Below are 22608 nucleotides of genomic sequence, written 5' to 3'. Positions count from 1 at the left end.
GATACTTTGCCACGGATCCCGTCATCAGAACCTTACCAAACTCTCACCAACCTATCTTTGAAGTATATCCTTTCCAATAAAAAGAATCATCGAAATCGGTTGGCGCGATTTTGAGTTACTCGTAAATTTATCATCCACTTTGCTATACGTATGTATAGCAAATTTAATACTTATGGTTTTCTAATGGACTCCATTGTCAGGCTGTCATCTGGAGCAAATTACAATGGGACCACACGGGAAGCACCAGCTCACAAATAAAAAAAGAATTATCAAAATCGGTTCCCCCAGTCGAAAGTTTTGAGGTAACAAACAAAAAAAACATACCGACGAATTGAGAACCTCCTCCTTTTTTGAAGTCGGTTTAAAACTACCACCTTATCGAAAAAGTATGCTTCAGACTTGAGAAAAACGGGCGCAAGAAACTCAGCGGCTTCTTTTTTTTTCATAAAAATATGGTTACAATGTAGTAGCGTACAATAAAATTTATAATTTAATAGCTTGAGGACAGTCGCTCCATTCCCAATCTGTGGTATCATTTAGAAAGTCATTTACATTACATCCATTAATTTACAAACAATTCTTGTACCTACTCATTGTATTTTCAACAAAAAAAAATACTACAACTATATATTTTAATAAAAACGTCACAGTCAGTCAGACTACATCACATCACTAGACATTACTGTTATTATAATTTTTGCACGTATGTATACATATTTCTATTGAAAAACAATTCATTTTAAATGAATTTTAAATGTCGGTAACATATCTCTTGACCTCGGGTGCTATGGATGTCCATGGGCGGTTGTTTCATCACTTCCTTCCACGAGAGCCTTTCCTCCTCTTATATATAAAAATGACAAACTGAATTCAGTAGATTATTAGATTCGCAGGAATTACTTTTGGACCGAGCGTTTGCTACGTAGGTTTCGTTCACGTAGCCATTTAATTGTTAAATCGGAATTATTTAAAAATGCCTAAGTTAGTCCTTATATCACGAGCTATCTGCAACTTAATCTCGCGTCAAAATTAATCCAGCCGTATCGTATATTAGCCGGCACAAGAGATAGACATTCATTAAAACATTATTTTATTATAAGTATTGTCTAAATATCTCTCTTGCAACACCAAAGGAATCACAAGACCGTTGCCGGCCTTAAGAAAGGTGTACGCGCTTTTTTTGAAGGTACCTATGTCGTATCGTCCCGGAAACACCGCACAAGGAAGCTCATTCCACAGCTTTGTAGTACGAGGGAGAAAGCTCCTTGAAAACCGCACTGTGGAGGACCGCATATCATAAAGATATTTAGACAGATATTTTTTTATTTATATGATTAGATATGTCGCTAATATTTAAGACTTCACAAATATAATCTACCAATAAAATACTACAAAGCCTGTACAAATACAAGAGAAAACGATACCCAGGAGAATTATATAAGTTTTTATACCGTAGATATGCTACGTAAGCGATAGATATTAATCAGAGACGCCGGGCGCGGGACAGTATCAAGATTGAACACTTATTTCAATGCTGTATGAGGACAATTTTCCGCTCAAGTTTTCCCAAAGTGCGCTCTTTCAACTGATAATTTAATCTCATTCGGACACTTTTGTAATTTGTTTCGTATCAGAATCTCTTGTCGAAACTTGTTTTAAATGAATTGGCTATGGGGTCCCGCTTAAATTAATGGGATTTCAAAAATATAATCTAACGTGATAAATTATATCTGAATTTTATTTTTATGATTTAATGTGCTGTTTATCTTATTCAAGTTACTAAATTACTTAAAAATATAACCATTGCATTTCAAACTCAACAGATAAAACAACATCTTATTTTTAACAATAGTAATCAAATTAAAAATATTGAATTATTCCTTTTAAACTATTCTCAACACTTTAGAAATATGCACGAAATACGGAAAAAGGAATTATCTGTGAAACTTTTTAAATTATTCCCTTATTATGATGTCACCATCCCTGGATGTGCACGTGGTGTGACCAGCGATAAGTTGATTTTCCAATATAATAAATGACTAAAATACTTTATATATGTATAAAAACAAAGCCGAAATATGAAACATGCCACTAATTACTCAACGTGCTTCGACTGCATATACATTGCCGCATTTACTCCAGTTGTTTCAAATATTCTTGATCAATAAGCAGCAATGTAAAACATTTATTCAGTTCAGATTTGATTCGGACTGTGACAGTGAAAATTGTTATTTGACATTATTGTTGAAATATAATTATTTGTTTCTTGATGCGTCCTCGAGCGGCGCGAACAAAGGAGTGAGGCCCTCTGGCCCTTAATTATTTTCCAAATAAGATGGACAATTTTGTCAGTCGAGAATTCCAATAAATAATTTATAATGAAACCAAGTATAGATTTTTTATTATTTTATCTACACCCATGCCTTAAATCCTCTATTAAAGATTCTAACACCTAATGTCCTAATTACCATTACATCGTCCAAACGAGTGTTGTAATGAAATTCAGTACAACATTATACCATCCGTTTTCACAAGAACACTCCTTTGGACGATAGTATGGTTACTAGGCCTGGCGTTTTTAATGTTAGCAGTAAGCTAACTGTTTCAGAATCTTTTATAGAGGATTCATATTATGGGTGTAGATAAAGTCCTGTATGCAACTGTTGATAATTAGGTATTAAAACACATGTGATACTACACACATTCGTGTTTTAATACCCCTTATTACACAACATATAGTAGTGAAGAATGATCGTTATATATTTTATTAAAAAAAAAGAAGCTTAGTTAAAAAATAATTCCCATTATTATTATTTTGATTGGTATCGTTGCAGGTTGTGTAAGAGTTGCCGTATTTATATATATTTTAAGACTACGTCTTAATTATAATATTTCGTCCGTTCCGTTCCGTGCTCTTAGCAACTGAACCAACCATCCGGGTGACGCATGGTTCGTAAATCTTGGTATGTCTTGTCCAACTTCATCTACAGGATCTACTTTACAATTGATAACCTGCTCAACCCCAATAATTGCATATTAGGAAGTTGACTTCAGAATAATAATAATAATTGAAACAATAAATTTGTTACCAAAATTTATGAACGATGAGTGACTCAAACCCGCGACCTCTCGGGTTCCGTCGGAGCGCCACTTACATTTAAAAGCCTCGATTTCATCATAGGCCAGTCCGCATATAAAGACTGGACAGCTTGATGTAGGATAAGATTCCGCTACATATATAGGCACAGGTGAAGTTAATATAAACCGAAAAAATAACTTTACGTCTAAAAACAAAAATTACCTACGTGACAAATAATATGATAGCAAATTTTGTTGGAGGACATTTTCATTGGGTGTAGTAATTTTATACAATTTTGAAAATGGGCAAATGGAAAAAGAACCACTGGAAAGAAAATGGATGTTTCATTTATCTGCAAATCAGAATATTAGCGAGTATCATTGGCGTTCCGTGCCAGTGCACTCCCAACTGAGCTAACCGTTACAGTGACAAATCGTCATAAAATCTTGTATACTTTGTCCAACTAGATGAAGCCACAACCTGATATTTGTAATGTTCCATTACTACGCATAAATTAAAAACTTACGTATTGCAAATCAATTCACTGAAATATTACAAATTTTTAGCTAGTTACAAAATTTTGATATTAAAAGCTGTTTGCATTGAATAGGCTCCGAAAGTACTGAACCGATTTGAAAAATTCTTTCACTGTTGGGAAGCTACACTATAACCGGGTGACATAGGCTATGTTATATTTTAATTTTTTTGTTAAATTGGTATATACCCGTGCGAAGCCGGGGTAAACTGCTAGCAATATATATTTTGGTCGACGAGAAGAATTACTGACGCTAAAAACCTGGGGAAGTTTGTAGACATGGATAAAACTTCTCCGAACAAATTCTAGACTTACCCGTACTCTCTGAGCCGTAGACATCGGGGCATGCCTGATAGTTCAGTAACAATCTGGAATCTTCGGTGCAGCTCTCAATGGAAGAAGCAGGAATTTTGCAATCACCATGGCCTCTGAGAAGTTGTGAATACAAAGGTCAAAGTGTTTTAGTAATACATCTATGATACTGAACACACAAACGTTATTTAAAATGAGTATTATGTTTTTTATCAAAAGGAAAATACATTTTATTTTAAAATTTCCAAAGTAATATTAGATTCTTTAACAATGTCATAATAACACGCGTATAAATTATGGAGCAGAATGAAAGCTACCGAACGGAACTTTAAAATTCTGACATACGTTCTTAGGGCTGTCACTTGGTTATTTAAATATGCGAGTAGACATATTAAATCTACGAAGCTTCGAAAGATTGAATCTGAACATTTATTATTTAGTAAATATAAGTTTTTTATCAGTTCGCTTACGTAGCGGTAAACCTGACATACATGGAAACAATAACGCTTAATTAAGCAAATCAAATTTCATTTATTTTTTTCTTTAAGGAATAGAAAGACAAAATAGCTCTACAGTCATCGATTTACAAGTGATGACTGCCGTCCGTTTAGCACTAAACAAGGAAAACTATAAGGAACAGAATGATGAAACAGTACTAGGGTCATATGCTATGCTAGCTAGCAATAAACAAGCAAATTGAATGCTAAAGCTAGCATTAAAGTAATCAGTGTCGTAACGGGCACTCGACGCTACATAGCCAAAGTAAAACGGTTCCCCATGATCATACTAACATGTTTCCTCACCCGTAACACAACTTTCACGCGAGATAATCTGTTTTAACAGAATTTCGATTTAATTGAAACAAGCAGAAACACAAACATCAACTGCCATCACCGTACAGGAAAATGGAAAAGCATCCGTAAACAATACACGGGAATCTGTGGGCTGTAATTGTGTTTATGTGTCGCTCAGGTCCTCATAGACCCGAGATCGATGTGAGCTGAATTCGTCACACAGATTTGTATACATGAAAAAATACTGGATTATTTTCTATAATTTTTCAATTCAATTTTTTTAAAGAATTAAATAAAAATAACACTAAAATTTGATAAAAGGGAAATGTGTTTGAAACTGAAATTTTTTTAAATGTAATTTTTTGTCGAAACTCTTAATTTAATTTATATTTATTATTATGTGCCCGGACTAAGTGGTTCAGAAAAAACAAGTATGTATTAAGCAATTGAGTAATTAAGTTTATTAGAGGTCCCAACAGTCAGTGAACCACTTCTAAGGTTAGGTACCTGTAACTCGCTACACACTAATACTGATCATATGTAACACAATTGAAGCCGTATTGCTTGTTATATCGCGCTATATTTTTAATAATGTAACGAGAAGATTCGCCGAGCCCTATTAATATTTCCCTGAGGATTTTTCTGAAAAAAAAAACAGAGAAATATTTTTATTTATTTACGGTGTAAGTGGATGATGCAGCTACTGTACTCAATAACTTTTGTTTTATATTAATTTACATATTTTACTTTTTAAACTTAGTTGTGTAAGGCATTGACTATTTTACGTTTGAGTATGTTTGTTGCATCACTTTACACATTATATTGTAATTGAAATGATTTGTAAAACGATGAAAATGTCAATCATGATTTAAAAGAGGGCAATGAGTTTCTTGCTAATTCTACTCATTAGGGGGTCTATCTAGTAACCCTTTACGAAGTAGTAGTAGATTCAAAAAGAATTTTTTTTTTCACATTCCTAAGTGTCATTGCCGTGACCTACATAAATAAAATGATTTTGATTTGAATCAGTAAGCAAGTTGTTGTGTATCAATAAGTTATGCCATACTCAACCTTAGATTGTGAAATATAACTAAATATAAGTACCCTTATCTATATAATTTTATGACTGTGAAAATTAGACGTGACTTTCATGTTGAACAAACATACATTATGCTAGTAAAAGTTCTCCTACTTATTTCACACACACTCTTTTTCTTGCGTCCGTTAGGTTTCTTTTCTCGTTGTTCGTTATAATTTGGGACTTGAAGGTTACGCCGTGTATGATGATACGGATTTGCTTAGTTTGTTTCTTCACGTTTAAATAGTTTCTTTTCCGATTCTATGCCCTGCATGAGCACAATTAAGTCTCTTTTCATCTAAGTGTATGTGATGTCTAAATTATAGGTGGAAAACTAGATCTATTATCAGACTAATAAATAAGAGAAAGAGAAAAGTAATATGTCTTTGAAGGTAAGTCCACATACCTGTTGTAAGTAAAGGAGAAGGGACCTTTCAAGGGACAGTCGACTGGATCAGCGTTCTCCCGGAACATTGAGTAGAGAAGAGCATCTCCCGTTATCGATGAGCAGAGATGTGGAAGAGCATCTCGTCGGTGACAGAATGCTGCAACATTGAGGTACGTTAGTGTCACGATAGATTAATAAATAAATTCAATTATTAGTATTGATTGTATTATATTATATTTATTAGGATTAATTTAGGAAATGAATAGTAACGAAGTAGTAGAAGTAACCAGTGGGAGTCTCCTTTGCACAGGAAGCCGGCTAGATTATGGGTACCACAACGGCGCCTATATCTGCCGTGAAGCAGTAATGTGTGAGCATTACTGTGTTTCGGTCTGAAGGGCGCCGTAGCTAGTGTAATTACTGGGCAAATGAGGCTTAACATCCTGCTCGTCTCGTCCCTTATTATCATAAAAAAAAGTTAAAACTTAGAACTTTTAGTATTAAAATTTGTAATTTTTCAAATGTTTAAAAACAATTAAATTATTAATTTCAGTTTATTTTTCAAAATTATTTTCAATAATATAACAAAAACACTAATCCAACAATGCACATTATATACACATTGAAATTTGCACCAAATCCATTCAATTTCACTTATTTTTTTCCCCTACCAAAAACCCCCAACATGCCTAACATACTCGTATATATACACAAAATTCTAATGTACGTATTAAAGAATTGTAACAAGTAATTTTATTTTTTATTTTTTATTAATAAATAACCTTTCCTTACATTATCACATTAATGTAAATAAGGTCTAAGCAATAACTTAAACTTTTCTCAGGTTAAACAATTTCATTTTTTTTTATGGAATAGGAGGACCTGTTGTTAAGTGATCACCGCCGCCCACAATCTCTTGCAACACCAGAGGAATCACAGGAGCGTTGTCGGCCTTTAAGGAAGGTGTACGCGCTTTTTTTGAAGGTACCCATGTCGTATCGTTCCGGAAACACCGCACAAGTAAGTTCATTCCACAGCTTTGTAGCACGTGGAAGAAAGCTCCTTGAAAACCGCACTGTGGAGGACCGCCACACATCAAGATGGTGGGGTGATATCCTAACTTATATATAACTAATATTAAATAGTGCAACTTAGATTAGTTTAAGTTATCACTACTGTCCGTCCCAAGACGCAAATGTTTTTTTACGTTATAAATAGTAATTTGAATGACTTACTTTCTTTATACTGCAGTACGTTGATGTGTTTTTCATGAAGAACTATGCACCTGTAGCAGCCTTTCCTGTTAACAAAACAATCACATATCGTTTTATATCTGTTTTGACCTCAGACAACATGACTTTTAAATAAACCTTAATAGTAGTTCCAGTGATGTATTTAGTTGCCTTAAGGCCATGCATTTAAAATAGAATTAAACTCATGAGCGTGGCTTGACCATGTGGTAATAATTTCTCTTTAATACGAGGCTAGTTCACGTAATTGCCATACAACACAGTTTTTCAATCTGTCATGATATTTATTAAGTAATTGAAAATATTATCTTGTGAAGTTTCAGTAAACTACGGTACAATCTTACCGAACTATATTTTAACTTTTTTTGCTTTGTTTAGTAACATGGTAAAAAAATGGTGTGATTTTTTTCTGTAGACAGAATTTATTTAAATTGAATTTTGGATCTTGTAATGCTTTGGATACTTGTAAAACATATATAGTGAAAAATATCTAAAAAACAGACACATAATGAGAAATAGAAAAAAAAGCATTTTTTTTTAATTTGAATGTTATATTCTATAATATATACAGTTAATTTTTTATTACATTCTATGAAATATTATTTAAATACAATTCATATTTTGATGCAGCCTTTTAAATGAATTTGTTATGTATATTACAGCCATTGTACAATACTTTATTTGATTGAAAAGAGTGGCCGTTGAGCTTCTGAGTATGTTCTTCTCACGAGCTCTAAATTTTCCGAACTTAAGGTGGATTCAGTAATTTAAAAGAAATTAGTGACAATTCAAAAGAGCTTCGTTTAATGCTAAGTGAATAATGTTTAAAAATGACCAGCATCTACGTCCAAAACACAGTCTAATAATTTAAGCTCAAATGTTTATAACGCTTTACCTTTGAAGTCACATAGTATATTATGAACATGCGTGTAGCGATAGCGTGTGATGAATGACTCCGATGTGTGATTATATTGATCAAGTCCTACGAGGGACGTTCAGGAGACAATGATCTCGGTATAATTTCAACATTTACATTATTGAGTCATCTGTCTTTTGTGCCTCTACGAATGTTGTTTGATAGAACGAGGTAACTGTTTCATTCATTTCGCTTGTACGAATTGATAATGATCTTTTCTTATACCTTATAGACATAAGTATACATCATATTATACTAGCGTATACATAAACAAGTCCTGCGAGAGAGAAGAACATCTATAATAGAGATACAGCAAGGAATTCTATTCTATCTTCTTTTCTAAAGGTAAGCGAATCTTTTTTTTAAGAAAATAAGGGACGAGACGAGCAGGACGTTCAGCTGATGGTAATTGATACGCCATGTCCATTATAATGCAGTGCTGCTAAGGATTTTTGAAAAACCCAAAAATTCTGAGTGGCACTACAATTGCGCTCGTCACCTAGAGACATAAGATGTTAAGTCTCATTTTCACAGTAATTTCACTAGCACTTCAGACCGAAACAGAGTAATGCTTACACATTATTGCTTCACGACAGAAATAGGCGCCGTTGCGGTACCCATAATCTAGCCGGCATCCTGTGCAAAGGAGCCTCCCACTGGTAGGTAATCTATTGTTACTGTAGCCGATTTTGATTGACAAATCATAAACATATATATTTATGTTGTACTATAATTTATGAACGATGCGGGCTTCGAACCCGCGCCTCTCGTGTTACGCCCCAGCGCAACACGAGACTCAACTAAGCCAACCACCTGCAAGTCGCATAATCCATAAATATCGGTATGTGTGTTCAACTCTAGGCTTGTGTAAACAGTAGTAAAGAGCCGGGCAACCTTGGCATTAGCTCTTTGATATTTTGAATGTTAAGCCACTAGATAACGCACACATTGAAAGATCAGCATTGGTCAGGTAGTCTACACGATAGTATAGTCTGCGGGTATCAATTCTAACATTACAGTTAATAAATAAAATCAAAAAAAAACAACCGACTCAAAAACACTTTTCCAAAACAATAGATATAATTTGCACTTATTCAAGTTTATTCATTTTTACATTCATTCAACTGTTGAGAAACACGTCAGACGGAAACTAAAGATTTCCTAGTCCTTCTATTTCACTTTCCTTGCTAATCATACTCCTTCTCATTCGTACCAAAGCTCTCTTTTGCCGCCATTTGTAAGAGGACCCGGTGCCTATGCCATACTCGGCTGTATGTATAAATATAGTTAACTGAATCGTATACTCACTCGTCAACAGTCAGAAACTTGTCTCCTTCTGACGACAGACATCTTCCCTTGTTCGACAAAATGTTTCCGTCGATCAGAATGGGCTGCGTCACGCCAGACTGGAACCATTTGCCTTGCCAGCGGGTCGGGAACTCGCAACCTGAGAACAAGAGAGTAAAAATCAGAATTATATTACACCAAATTAACCCATATCTCAACCACCCCGGAAATCAGAAAAAACAATACTGGCATAAAACGTAAAAGGGCCAACGGCGTAAAAATATATAATATACACTTGGCATGTATTCTGCACTATATGAGCGTAAATTTTAACCATGAGTATAACTGGTTACATTAAACAAACTTCTTATTACCTTAGGACCCAGAGAAAGTAGATGTTTTTACCAAAAAAATGTAAAACCTTGCCACATCCTCATCACGTCAAACACCCTAATTGACATTATAAGACTTACTCGACAGCTGAGCAGTAAGCTAACCTAACAAGCTTATATTTATTCCTGGTACACTGACAATATTAGGAATCTAGTATAAGGACGCTTAGTTCCCAACCAATACGTTGCTTTGGGGCGTCCTTGTGACTATATTTTCGGTATATTATGCTCGAGTATATGCGAAATCTAGCTTCTTCAAATTGCTGCAAAATATTATTGCAAATAATAAAATTATCCTGTAATATTTAGCATTAGACTTTGTTTAGTTGTTCACAGAAGAGAATATTCCATTCAATGTTAATATAATAAAGTACCAATTAATTCTCGCAATCCTATAAATATAACGTTGATTTCAATGTGCTTGTCAGTTACAATTATTACAATACTGAACATTTCCGTGTATTTTCACGTAATGAAAGCATAAAATATTCATATTACTGCAGTTGAAGAGCTTTCGGCAACAATATGTCATAACACTCACAACGGAATATCATTTCATTTAATTATTTTATTATTTATTACGGTACAATTAATATGTGCAGCGATTTTATGCAAACTTAATATTTTTGGTTTATTTTAATGAATATATATTAATATAATTTACGTTCATTTTAAATAGGAAATTATTTGTGACGATAATATAAAAATCCTTGCAAAATGTACATCAAATATAACGTTTAACAATGCGAGAGAGAAGAAACAAATCTTTGGATCATGCATTTTTGAACGGAATATTATTCTGATGAACCTTGAAAAGATTTCAACTTTGCAACTTACCACCTCTAGATATAAAGACGAGCAGTCAAAAACATTAAAGGTAAACTTTATTATTAAAAAAAATAATTTACACATGGCTTAGACACATATTTTATTAAACAGTGACCTAACTATAACAACGTCAGTGACCTAAAAATAACGACGTCTAAATTGGAGTTTATCTCTTTCTATTACAAAACAGTGTATAGCTTGTGTTTAAGTAAAACGTCGTTAAGCACAACATAAACTGGAGTGTATAGGAACAATTGAAGATACGGAACAAAATTTTTGTCGATTATCGATCTGTCATCATGATATTATGAATATGATCTATCCGTAAAACACACCTTAGACAAGTTTCGACTCGTGTTTAAATATAAGCAATGTCTAAAGATTGTTGAACGCTAAACAATACAAAGACAAATATTTGTAATAGAACTGTAGATGAACCTGTAGTTTAATATATACCTCTTTACTTTATTAAGTTTCTCTTTTTTGTGATTATTTAGTTTTAATATAAGCTCTTTACGCCTGAAACACAGGTTTACCTAGTTCAGGCACAGTGTTAACTAGCTTTTAAGTAAAACTTGTATTATTATTCTTATTTTGTATTTTAATAATCTCTTCATAAATGAATTGAATTGTAAAATTGAAATAAACTTTTTTAAAACAAGTGTTCAACGTATTTTTAACTTTTTTGTAATAGCAGGTGTTTAAGCACTAAGCAGTCTGCTATATTAATAACAATAGTCGAACAAAATACGGAATAACTGTATCTAGTTGAGAACATTATCGTTTAAACCAATCGTTTAATGTTGCAATTGTAGTGAGGCTATGCACAAGTAGCAGTGATGCGGTGATTACAATACAATGGTGGACCCATTGAGCGCCCCTGGCAGGCCCAATGAATAAAAATGAGCTTCATGATCATGACGGCCCACGGGAAACGGGCTTGAATGAACCCGCATTGAGTTAGGGTTTATAATGTAACAATCAAACGGTTATACTATTAAATACTGTGTGAGCCGACTCCTTTCATCTATATATTTTTTTTAATTCAAGGGCAAGAAGACGTATTTTGACCCACTAGAAACAGTTTCACATCAAATAAAAGTCAAGTAATTTTTTTAAATAAATTGGGTGAAAGCATACAAATAAAAATCTTTTACAATAACTAGCACACTATACGTTTTAGCCTTAGGCAGTTAAAACGCCAAAATACATAATAATTGATAGAGCGAGGCTGCGATGTTTTAGAATTTATACTAAAATTCTAGAGGTGCGTAACTTTTCTCATCTAAACATTTCAGGCTATTATTATGTTCTCGGTATTTATCAAACAGACTGGGTCATAATATAATGCTGAACCTGTTCAGAACCATCGAACAGTTACTGTGAGACTTACTTAGGTTGTAGTTTCTCAATAGTAAAACTATTTATACCACCAGTGGGAGGCAAAGGATGCCGGCTAAAAGTAGTGATGTAGTAAGAATGAAGAAGTAATTTGTACGCATTATTGTGTTTCGGTCTGAAGGGCGTCGTAACTAGTGAAATTACTGGGACTTAACATCTTATGTCTCAAAATGAAGAGCGAAATTGTAGCCTCGCTCAGAATTTTTGGTTTTTTCCAAGAATCCTGAGTGGCACTGGATTGAAATGGGCAGAGCGTATTAATTACCGTCAGCTGAAAGTCCTGCTCGTCTCGTACCTTATCAATATAAAAAATATACTCTATTGAGGATGAAGATTATCAGGATATTATTGTTTTAATTAATAATGCTACGAATTATGGTGGTCTGATTTTCAATACAAAGGAAATTTATTGTGTCCTTTGCGGGTCATTTCAATATGAAAACTAAACATGCAAATCATGTTAAATTATTTTCCATTTTATTTTAGATATTTTCATAAATTTTTAGCGCAATTTCTTTGAGAGCGCTCAGATTAAATCTTTTTAAAACATTTGAAGCTCATAGCGATGTATTATTTATGTCGTTTCTCAGCGTTTCGTATTTAGCGTCCGAGAACTTCGGAAATAATAATTTAATGTCGCAATGCTTCTGCTATTTCAAGACTTCCAAGTTACGAATAAGTTTAAGAAGCTGGATTGCAACGTGACTTGTTGTTAATTTTAAATTATACTTTATTCTCGGAATGTTTGTGACGTATCATTTTTGTTGGTTTTCTGAACGTTTCAAACAAAGGTACAACCCACATATTTATATATATATAGAGAGAGAAGAACATCTCTAATGAAAATACAGTAAGAAAAGGAACGTGAATCTATTGTTGCTGTAACGATTTTGATTCACAAGTAATTAGCTCCTTTGTATATTAAATATTAAACCATTAGGTAACGCACACATTTACAAGTCAACATTGATCACGCACTATCCAGCTGTCAGGTTATCTATACGGAATTATAAGTCTATAATACAATTTGCATCATCATCAGCTGGAAGACGTCCATTGTTGGACAAAGGCCTCCCCAAAGATTACCACAACGATCAATGCTGCGCTGCCCTCATCCAACGTATTCCGGCGATCTTGACCAGATCGTCGGTCCATCTTGTGGGAGGCCTACCAACACTGCGTCTTTCGGTACGTGGTTGCTATTCGAGGACTTTACTGCCCCAACAGCTATCTGTCCGTCGAACTCTGTGCCCTGCCCACTGCCACTTCAGTTTCGTAATCATTTGGGCTGTGTGGGTAACTTTGGTTCTCCTACGGATCTCCTCATTTCTGATTCGATCTCGCAGGGAAACTCCGAGCATAGCCCTCTCCATTGCCCTCTGAGCAACCATGAGCTTTCTCATCAGGCCCATAGTTAGCGACCACGTCTGCGTACCGTAAGTCATCATCATCATAAAAAGTACAACCTGCATAAACAATTATATTTAGTTAAATTTATTTATTGCGTCGAGTACAGTAGGTATATATTCTAGATCTTAAATTTATTGTAGTGTTCGGTTGTGTAACAATAAAAAAATCCTTAACAAAGCAAATAAATCAAAAACTTTACCCTTATTATGTAAAAATGGTGTTCAGAACGTCACATTTCCAAAATAAATACTTGCTTTCTCTTTGTGTACTATGAAATGCTATAAATTGACAGGCAAAACTCTTATTTGTTTACTACCTTAAGGTCATATAAATAGTTATTAAAGTCGTCAAGGTCATATAAATAATTCTCGCGTACCTTAACGCCCAAATAAAAGGCAAAGGCTTAAGACCAAAGTTGAAACCGCAAACAATGAATAAATAAAACGTTGTCTACAAACTTAACATTCAACTTAAAGCCACATCATTTATTTACAGAATATAACAGTCCAATCTATTCTGCTTTAATATTCTTCAGTCTTAAATTTTAATAAAGCGGCGACTCCCCTAAAGTCAAATTAAAACTCGCATTAGATTTTTGATAGTGCAATAATGGTGCTTATAACGCGAAGGCGAAGCCGACTAAATTAAATGTTCCTTCATAACACGGCTACACACACAACTAAGGTTGTATTTACTTTGGGCGGGTGTTGTTAATTACTTAATTTCGATTAAGAGACGGCAGGCAGTTGATTTATTAAATTATTCTTGATTACACCATGACGGTGCTGCTGATTTTAAATTTTTGAATTTCCGTAAACTAGTACAGCGTGAATTAATTAAGTTCTGTCTTAATTACGTTCGCTTAGTTTTAGATTACTTACTTTACAAATAGCCTTACTTAATTACGTATAAACTTGTAACTTACAGCGGTAATTAAAGACGAGATTAAGTTATGGTACATTTGGTAAGAAAATCATTACATTTTTACTTTTAAACATTAATAATAAAGTGTGTAACTACATAGACAGTAAATTTTGATACTTTGACAAGCTCTTCGTAGATCTATTTTTAAAAACATGCTTCATCTTATGTATGTAGCTAACTAAATACCATTTACGAGTTTTGAGAATTTAAAAATTAAACCTCAAAGAATTAACATCAATTTATTAGTAATTAATTATATTATATGCTGTATATTTGTAGGCTATTTGTTTTGCATACAAATTCTATAAACAAAGGAATACAATACAACAAATATCTTGAAAGTGATTGATATTCGACGGATACAGGATGTCGATTGTCCGATGGGAATTAATTAAATACAAAGGTAAATTAAATACTCAAAATATATTGGAAAATACATAAAATTAACTCTTCATAACACAAGCTTTCTAGTAACTGGTGGAATTAGCTATTTCAGTAAAAGTTTATTGTTGGTAATATTTAGTAGGAATTTATATTTTACCGTAAACATATGTTTTGATAGTATTGTAGAATATGAAACAATAAAATTATGAATATAATTACTAATCGAAGGACCCTATCACCCTGGTAGCTTGAGCACGAGGAAGGGCGCTGGTGTGGGACGCGACTTGCGTCGACACTCCGGATCGTTCTCATTTCCAAGTTGATTTAGTTGGTGTTGGGAATGCTGCTTCAACTGCTGAAGATAGTAAAAGTCGCAAATATGTCTGTCTCAGTGAGTCTTTATCTTTGTGCCATTTGGACATAAAACTATGATGATACTATAAGTGTTGAACGCGTTATCTTGAACAAATATTTATATTTAAATATAATTTATATCAAAGATCTACAAACAGTCCAAATTGATTCGCGGACGAGCCAGGACAGAAGGTCATCCTGGGTCCCGACGAAGATTGATTAAAAGAGCCGACACCTATTTAAATGGGATAGGGCAAGGATAAAGAAGAAGACCCATAGATATTAATATGTGACTAACGAGGCCAATTTATGGATAAAGCTCTACCGTATTGCATAGAATGGGAAGCTTTAAGTAAGTTGGCTCTCTCGGGCTACTGAAGCCGAGACATAGGAACAGAACTGGTGCCACTAAATATCGGATCCCAAATAACTACTAGATATTGTTTAAAGTAGGTTATAACCATCATCTTTTTTATCCCTACCATATGTTCGTTGAAATTCTATTGGGGATTTTTGATAAAACATACTACTTTCCCGTAACCATATTACAAGCTCGTGTCTGGTAAAAGCCTCACAAGATGTGACGGTTGAACCAGCGGTGGTGTGACTGATTGTGTGTCGAGGTTGTGAATTCAATCCCCGCTAAAAAAAACGTATGAATTTCCATTGCATTCATCTTCACATATATAATTTATTTACGGAAGGTGATAAATAGATCTGGATGTTTAGCATTTTTTTTATGACAATAAGGAACGCGACGAGCCGGACGCTCAGCTGTTGGTAATTGATACGCCCTGCCCATTACAATGTAGTGCCGCTCAGGATTCTTGAGAAACTCAAAAATTCTGAGCGGCACTACAACTGCGCTCGTCACCTTGAGGCATAAGATGTAAGTCTCATTTGCCCAGTAATTACGGCGCTACGGCGCCCTTCAGGCCGAAACACAATAATGCTTGCACATTACTGCTTCACGGCAGAAATAGGTGCCGTTGTGGTACCCATAATCTAGCCAGCATCGTTGCAAAGGATCCTCTTACTGGTGAAATGCATGACGACAGAATGCGATCCTAAGGAATCTTATTTTACGTACAATCAAACTTAATAACAAGCTTCTTCATATGCGATAGTCATTTACCATTAGATGACCATGAAGGCTCGCTTGTTAATCTTTTCCCTATTAAAACGTTAATGAAATTGAAATCATCCGTCGCATAAAGGGTATAAACGAGCAGAAAGCCACATGCAAAAGCTATAACTTTACTTAAAACTGTTACCTAACAAGGCATTATTTACGAAAGACATGTAATATGCGCTCAATTTCCGCATAGACAGAGTTATTGTATTGTTACAGAAACTAGCCACAGGAACCTAGTTCAGTAGACTGCGTGGGCGATTGTCGACTGGGAGAAAGCTTGTTCTCATATTGTTTTCATCGTCCAGCCTATGTTAGGGCGAGTTCACAGTGCGCTCCGAAACATGTTTTAAATAAATACATTTATTTTAGTAAAAACCACTTATTGAATTTAAAAAGGTTATACACTAACTAACAAATCGTACGTTTATGAATGAAATTCAACAAATTGTCTAGATTTTGCCTAAAACATATATTCGCTCTTTATATATTGCAAATAGAATTAGGCTTAAAATAGTTCGCTATCGTACGTTCATAAAAGATATGGTAGCAGAAATTGAGTTCCCTGAAGAAATGAGTGTCTAATTGTTTTTCGCAAGTCTGGCATTGTTCTTTTTTAAATATGGATAGTTTCCAATAGTTTTTCTATATAATATCTTTACATATTATAACAAAAAATAAAGAAACTATTAAAAAATAAGACTGTAAATAGCTATTTTCAAAAACGCGAGCATCACATATAATTATTAAAAAGAAATTACAGAAAGATGATACAACAAATGGTGCTGAAGTTTTAGCAACTGGGACAACTATTACTATCTTGACTCGGTCTCAAGCTCAACCACCCGCCATCAATGAGATTATAAAAGTACCGAAACATCAGGATAAAAAAATGAGTGTGTTTTAGACCACACGACTGAAGTAAAACAAAATATTAATTTATAAAATTATTCAAGAACGAAATGAAATTACAAAATAATCAAGAAATCACCGTTCTCGTAACGCTACCGTTCGCGTAACGCTAGCGTTCGTTTGTAACGCTCTCGTCACGCATTCACCAGCTTACTCCAAGTCAAGCGTACGTAAAGAAATTTTACTTCAATAATCTTAATTATATGAAATAGCAACTTCATTGGAAATGACTATTAAAATTAAGGATTTTAGTAGATTTAGTTTTTAGTATTTTATCCATAATTACATTTATATATAATTATGTTTAAATCGTTTAATTATTTGATTTTAATAATTTGAGTATTTTATTTCAATTTAACTTTTGAAGACGTCACATCAATGCACGAAGTTAATCATTAAAGTTCTTGATTACCTACTCAAAGACTGGCGTGGACGTGGCTTTACTTTAAACTGTAGCTAATATTATATGTCTCCAGGCTTCTCTTAACATCTGTCGGACATTCGGGTCTTCATGATATTAAGTTAGAATTATCCAGATAATATTGCAGTATTTTATCTAAAATTAGTATATACTATTGGATAGTTATTAGCGATATAATAATATTGTTACAATATGTCAGGACTATAGGAATCGGAAAACACCAGTACAATTCAAAAAAATATTAATTATTACACGATCCAGCTATGACTGAAACACTTCTTACAAGTAACGAATTACTCGTTAAACCAATTGCTTATAAATATCTCCAGTAACAGACTCGTAGTTGTATCGCTCTAAATCCCTGAATAAAGAACTGAATCAAGTATGATATCCCTGAGGACTATTCTAGAATAATTTCGTACATTGTGGTAAATAAGAAACAATTAATAAAAAATAATAAACAAGTAAGTAGGATGTTTATGTAACAGCAAATTATGTCATACTCGACCTTATTGTCGGAGATACAAGGTCGAGTTTAAGAAGTTTTGGTAGGTACCTATTGAATTCTTTGGTTCTTGTGAAAACTGGACGTGACCTCTATAACAACATCTATGAGTTAAAACATTAAAACTACTCATTCACTTAATAAATTCTAACGTACATAACCAATTTTAAATCAAGTTGTAATTTGGTTATGGCCGTGAATCGTTAATTCAATGAATTTTAAAAACGTGTATCTATATAGTAAACACTTCCAAAATAAATCTATTTAATTTAACTCTTAGGCGGGTATCATCAATAAGGTTTTATTTATGTAAAGCTTCATCGTTCCATCTGCAAGCCGTCCAGTTCAACTTAATAGTACCAAGTTTGCTGAAATATTCTCTGGCCTTATCAATAAACTCAAGTAAAACTCTTAAGACGGTCTTACATGTTTAATTCTCGACTTAACGAACTTCGCATAATAACACTGTCAATATAGCGAGTAACAACTCGACAAAATTAATGCCGTGCTCAGCTAACTTGGCTAATAACTCATGAAGAGGGCCTCTTGTCTTCTATTTAGAATGCACGATATAATATCGGATCGTGAAACGGAGTCCATGTATACAGCAGCAGCAGTTGAATTAAAGATTATTTCAAAAATATCACAAAATAGATTACATTATAAATTAATAATATATTCATGAAAATAGAAAAAACGTGGATCTACATACAGATAAATTGAACTAATATTATGTGCATAATTAGCGCAGAAACCTACAACTAAATACTTTTTAAATATTCCAAAAGTGCATTGAATTTGATAAAAGGAAGAATTTCTAGAATATTGTAATTTTACACTAGTTGCAATTAAACACTTAAGAATAACTAATAACGAAAACTCAGTATTTGATGAATATTTTAATGTTAACGAAGATATTTCATCATACTGAGACATACATTACTATGACAATAAGCGATAAAATCGTATCGTATACAATAAAAGGCTGCCAACCCGCCTGTGGGTTAATTTGTTTAAATCAAGACCGAACATTTTGTTACATCTTTACCTACTTATGTAACACATTTTAACTTAATTATTTGTCTCACATGAGATTAAGACATGTTTATAAAGCGAAAAGTAACGTTCATAATATTTAAGTGTTGTGTATTTATATTTATACAACACGAGTGTTGGCTGAATTATCGCATGGAATATACTTTTCGACGAATTATTAGATCAATTTTGAGTTTCGAAATTATGGTTGTCATATTGAGAAAAATGATAAGGCTAGTCTGCGAGAACGACTGACAATGTGAAGCGATTGGAGTTTGTATCACCTCTCGCTATTCCTAAGGTTTCTTATAGAGTTATGCATACTAGTGAAAGGACGTATTCTTATTTTTGTTAATACATCTAAGACTAAGTAAAATAACGTGTTTTTATATACCCCTAAAAAATCAAACCCTTTTTGGGATATTTAAGGGTTGTGAAGTATGTCTGCGAGTTTCTTGCAAGAAGGCTCCTGCACTGGATGCCGGCTAGATTATGGATACGACAACGGCGCCTATTTCTGCCGTGAAACAGTAATGTGTAAACATTACTGTGTTTCGGTCTGAAGGGCGCCGTAGCTAGTGAAATTTCTGAGCAAATGAGACTTAACATCTTATGTCTCAAGGTGACGAGCGCAATTGTAGTGCCCCTCAGAATTTTTGGGTTTTTCAAGAATCAAGAGCGACACTGCACTGTTATGGACAGGACGTAGCAATTGCCATCACCTGAACGTCCTGCTCGTCTCGTCCCTTATTTTCATAAAAAAGTGCTACAGTAAAATTTGAGATAGTAACGGAACTAAAATCATCATACAGCACTTCCATAATTCTAATGATAACCAACTCTCAATTAGTGAGCCCGACGAGGTCTGATTAGACCTAATAATAACAATAACTGATGTAAAACATAATTACAATCATAACAATGTAAAGTAAATAGGACACCATTTTCGCAAAACAGCATGAGTGTTTCGTAAAAAATAGTTCACATTAGTGTCAAGCTATTTCGTTTCCCCGTTGGAAAAGGACAGGATTTATTAGCAGAGAGGATTGTTGGTATACGTATGCTTATTCCCGAAGCTCCAGGGCATGAAGAACAAATACAATTGTGATTTTCATAGGTTTGAAAAGCATTTACGTGTCATTGTGAATAATAATGAAATAAAACTAATTTTATAAAGACAGTAGATTAAATTTAAAAAAGGCGAAGATAATATAATAATACGAAATAAACCATTTACAGTACTGTGGTATATTGCCCCGAGTGATCAAATCGACTTGACCCGAACTTAGTCAAAGAAGCGTAACATGGCAGAGTGTGACAGCTCAATCTCATTGAATACATACAAAATCATCCCAATCATTTTATAAACAGAAATCTTTGGTGATTCCATTGAAAATTGGATAAATGCAGCCAAGGGCCTACCCTTATGGTAAATATATCTATATTTAACAAGACCCTCAATTCACCTCAGTTTTAGGTCCCTATTTTAAATAAAGCGATGATCGCAAGAGTACCAACACTTAGGTCAGAATTCCAAAATATGGCACAAAACGTGATTCATGATGAAGTGTATTGCTACCACTATCTCCATAACTGTGCATATGCTTCTTCTAGGAATAGAATTTCAAAGAACAATTTGACCTAAACATGGCACCGATTTCCAGTTCCTACCTACCTACAATATCTCCGGTCCTTCGTATATCCGATCTTCAGACATCTCTTACTAAGCATTACAGCTTAAAAACGAATTTCTTTGAGTGAGTGAGTATTCAGGTGGATATACCCCCGCTACTTCATCAAGCTGCGAGTAATTCTCTTGCAACACCAGAGGAATCACAGGAGCGTTGCCGGCCTTTTAGCCTGCGAATTGAAGCTAAAACATGCGTGCCAAACAACTCGAATAATATATAATATTATGGGTTTGCTCTTAGACAAAAAAGCTTAACACCAAACGGTGATAGAGATAAACAATAATGCGGGAGAGAGAAAGAGACATTTGTAAAATGAGGGGCGCATAAGATCAGTAAGTGGCGTTTTCCCAAAAGTTATGCTAGATGGCTAGATTCGGTTTTGCCTCCAGAAATACCGTTATTCTAAACTTCATTAAGATTGTTAGACTTATTTAATAGATATATTAAATATATATTTAGAAACGCTCTTTAAATAGATATAAGCTAACCAGATGCGTTAAAAATTGGTCGTTTCAAAGCAGATATCTCGATCACCAACATATACATCTACTAGCAAAGACCTAATAAAATATCAAGGTATGTAGCCTCGGATATAATTCAAAAGGTTCATTTCAAAGTTCTACTATACTCAGACCTTTTTTCAATTCCGTATAAATTTCTCAAGCCATTCCACCGTAATGGCCGCTATTAAAATTGAAAGATTTTTGATGTATCGAACGTCGTAACGTGATTACGTCGTAAATCAAATCGCTTGTAAATTCTACTGACCGCCGAAACTCGTAAATATTTAACAAATTGTACTTTAATAACTCACCTTAGGGGGGCTTTTAGGTCTGTTTTATTAGCTTTAAGTGGTTTGTGATCTCTTAGTTTTAACTGTTTTAGTAGGCGGTATAATTGACGAGTGAGCCGATCTTGTGGTTACGCGCAGGGTTCTCGCGGTCAGGCACTATAATATGCATATTTAAGAGAAAACATTAGTTGAAGTCTTTTTGTCTGAAGTTTCATCGACATTAATTGTCGCCCGCGTTAGTCCGGACAATAGATAAGGACAGCTACATCTCCGGCTAAAACCTCAAAAATCAGGGTTTTGTTCTCAGAAATTTCCTCCTCCAAATACTAACCAATCGCAACGAAATTTTGGTAAGTGAATCGGAAGCAAATATTCTATGTCGGACTGTTTTATATTTTTCGTTTATTGTTGTCAGAATTGTAAACTAGCCCTCTGTAAACGGCCCATATGATTAAACCATTTTAAACACTTTTTGAACTACTCTAGCACTTACAAAAACAAAATATCAAAAAAAGCAAAAACGGGATAGTGGTAATATTGTTTTTATTTAAAAAACAATTATGGATAATAAATCTAGATCTAGGCTTATAGACCAAAGAGAAAGCAGTCAAGAACTTTTGTATGGAAAAATGGATACAAATAATTCCTCATAATATGAAGAAAAAGTGGTAAACAAAGCTATGGAAATAAAGAGTGTATATAGCGAGGCGAATGAAAAAGAAGAGTGGACCTGTACCTTGTGTGTACCTTAAGCTGGCTTTTGTTAACCGTCGTTATTTGTAGATAG

The 22608-nt window shown here is 34.0% G+C and overlaps 1 protein-coding gene across 1 annotated transcript in view; it reads right to left on the bottom strand.

Annotated features, from left to right (window-relative positions):
* Positions 1-22608, bottom strand: part of LOC126974451 (uncharacterized) — a 128142-nt gene that overhangs the window by 18157 nt on the left and 87377 nt on the right. Inside the window, exons 3-6 of the mRNA XM_050821988.1 lie at positions 9661-9799; positions 7422-7486; positions 6205-6343; positions 3930-4042 (exon numbers count right to left, since the gene is read on the bottom strand). Coding sequence (XP_050677945.1) covers positions 3930-4042; positions 6205-6343; positions 7422-7486; positions 9661-9799 — 456 coding nt within the window. The remainder of the gene's footprint in view (positions 1-3929; positions 4043-6204; positions 6344-7421; positions 7487-9660; positions 9800-22608) is intronic.

This window comes from Leptidea sinapis, chromosome 1, assembly GCF_905404315.1.
Source record: "Leptidea sinapis chromosome 1, ilLepSina1.1, whole genome shotgun sequence".
NCBI classification, from domain to species: Eukaryota; Metazoa; Arthropoda; class Insecta; order Lepidoptera; family Pieridae; genus Leptidea; species Leptidea sinapis.
Note: the sequence above shows the minus strand (reverse complement) of the source record. Positions and strands in the feature narration are given on the sequence as shown.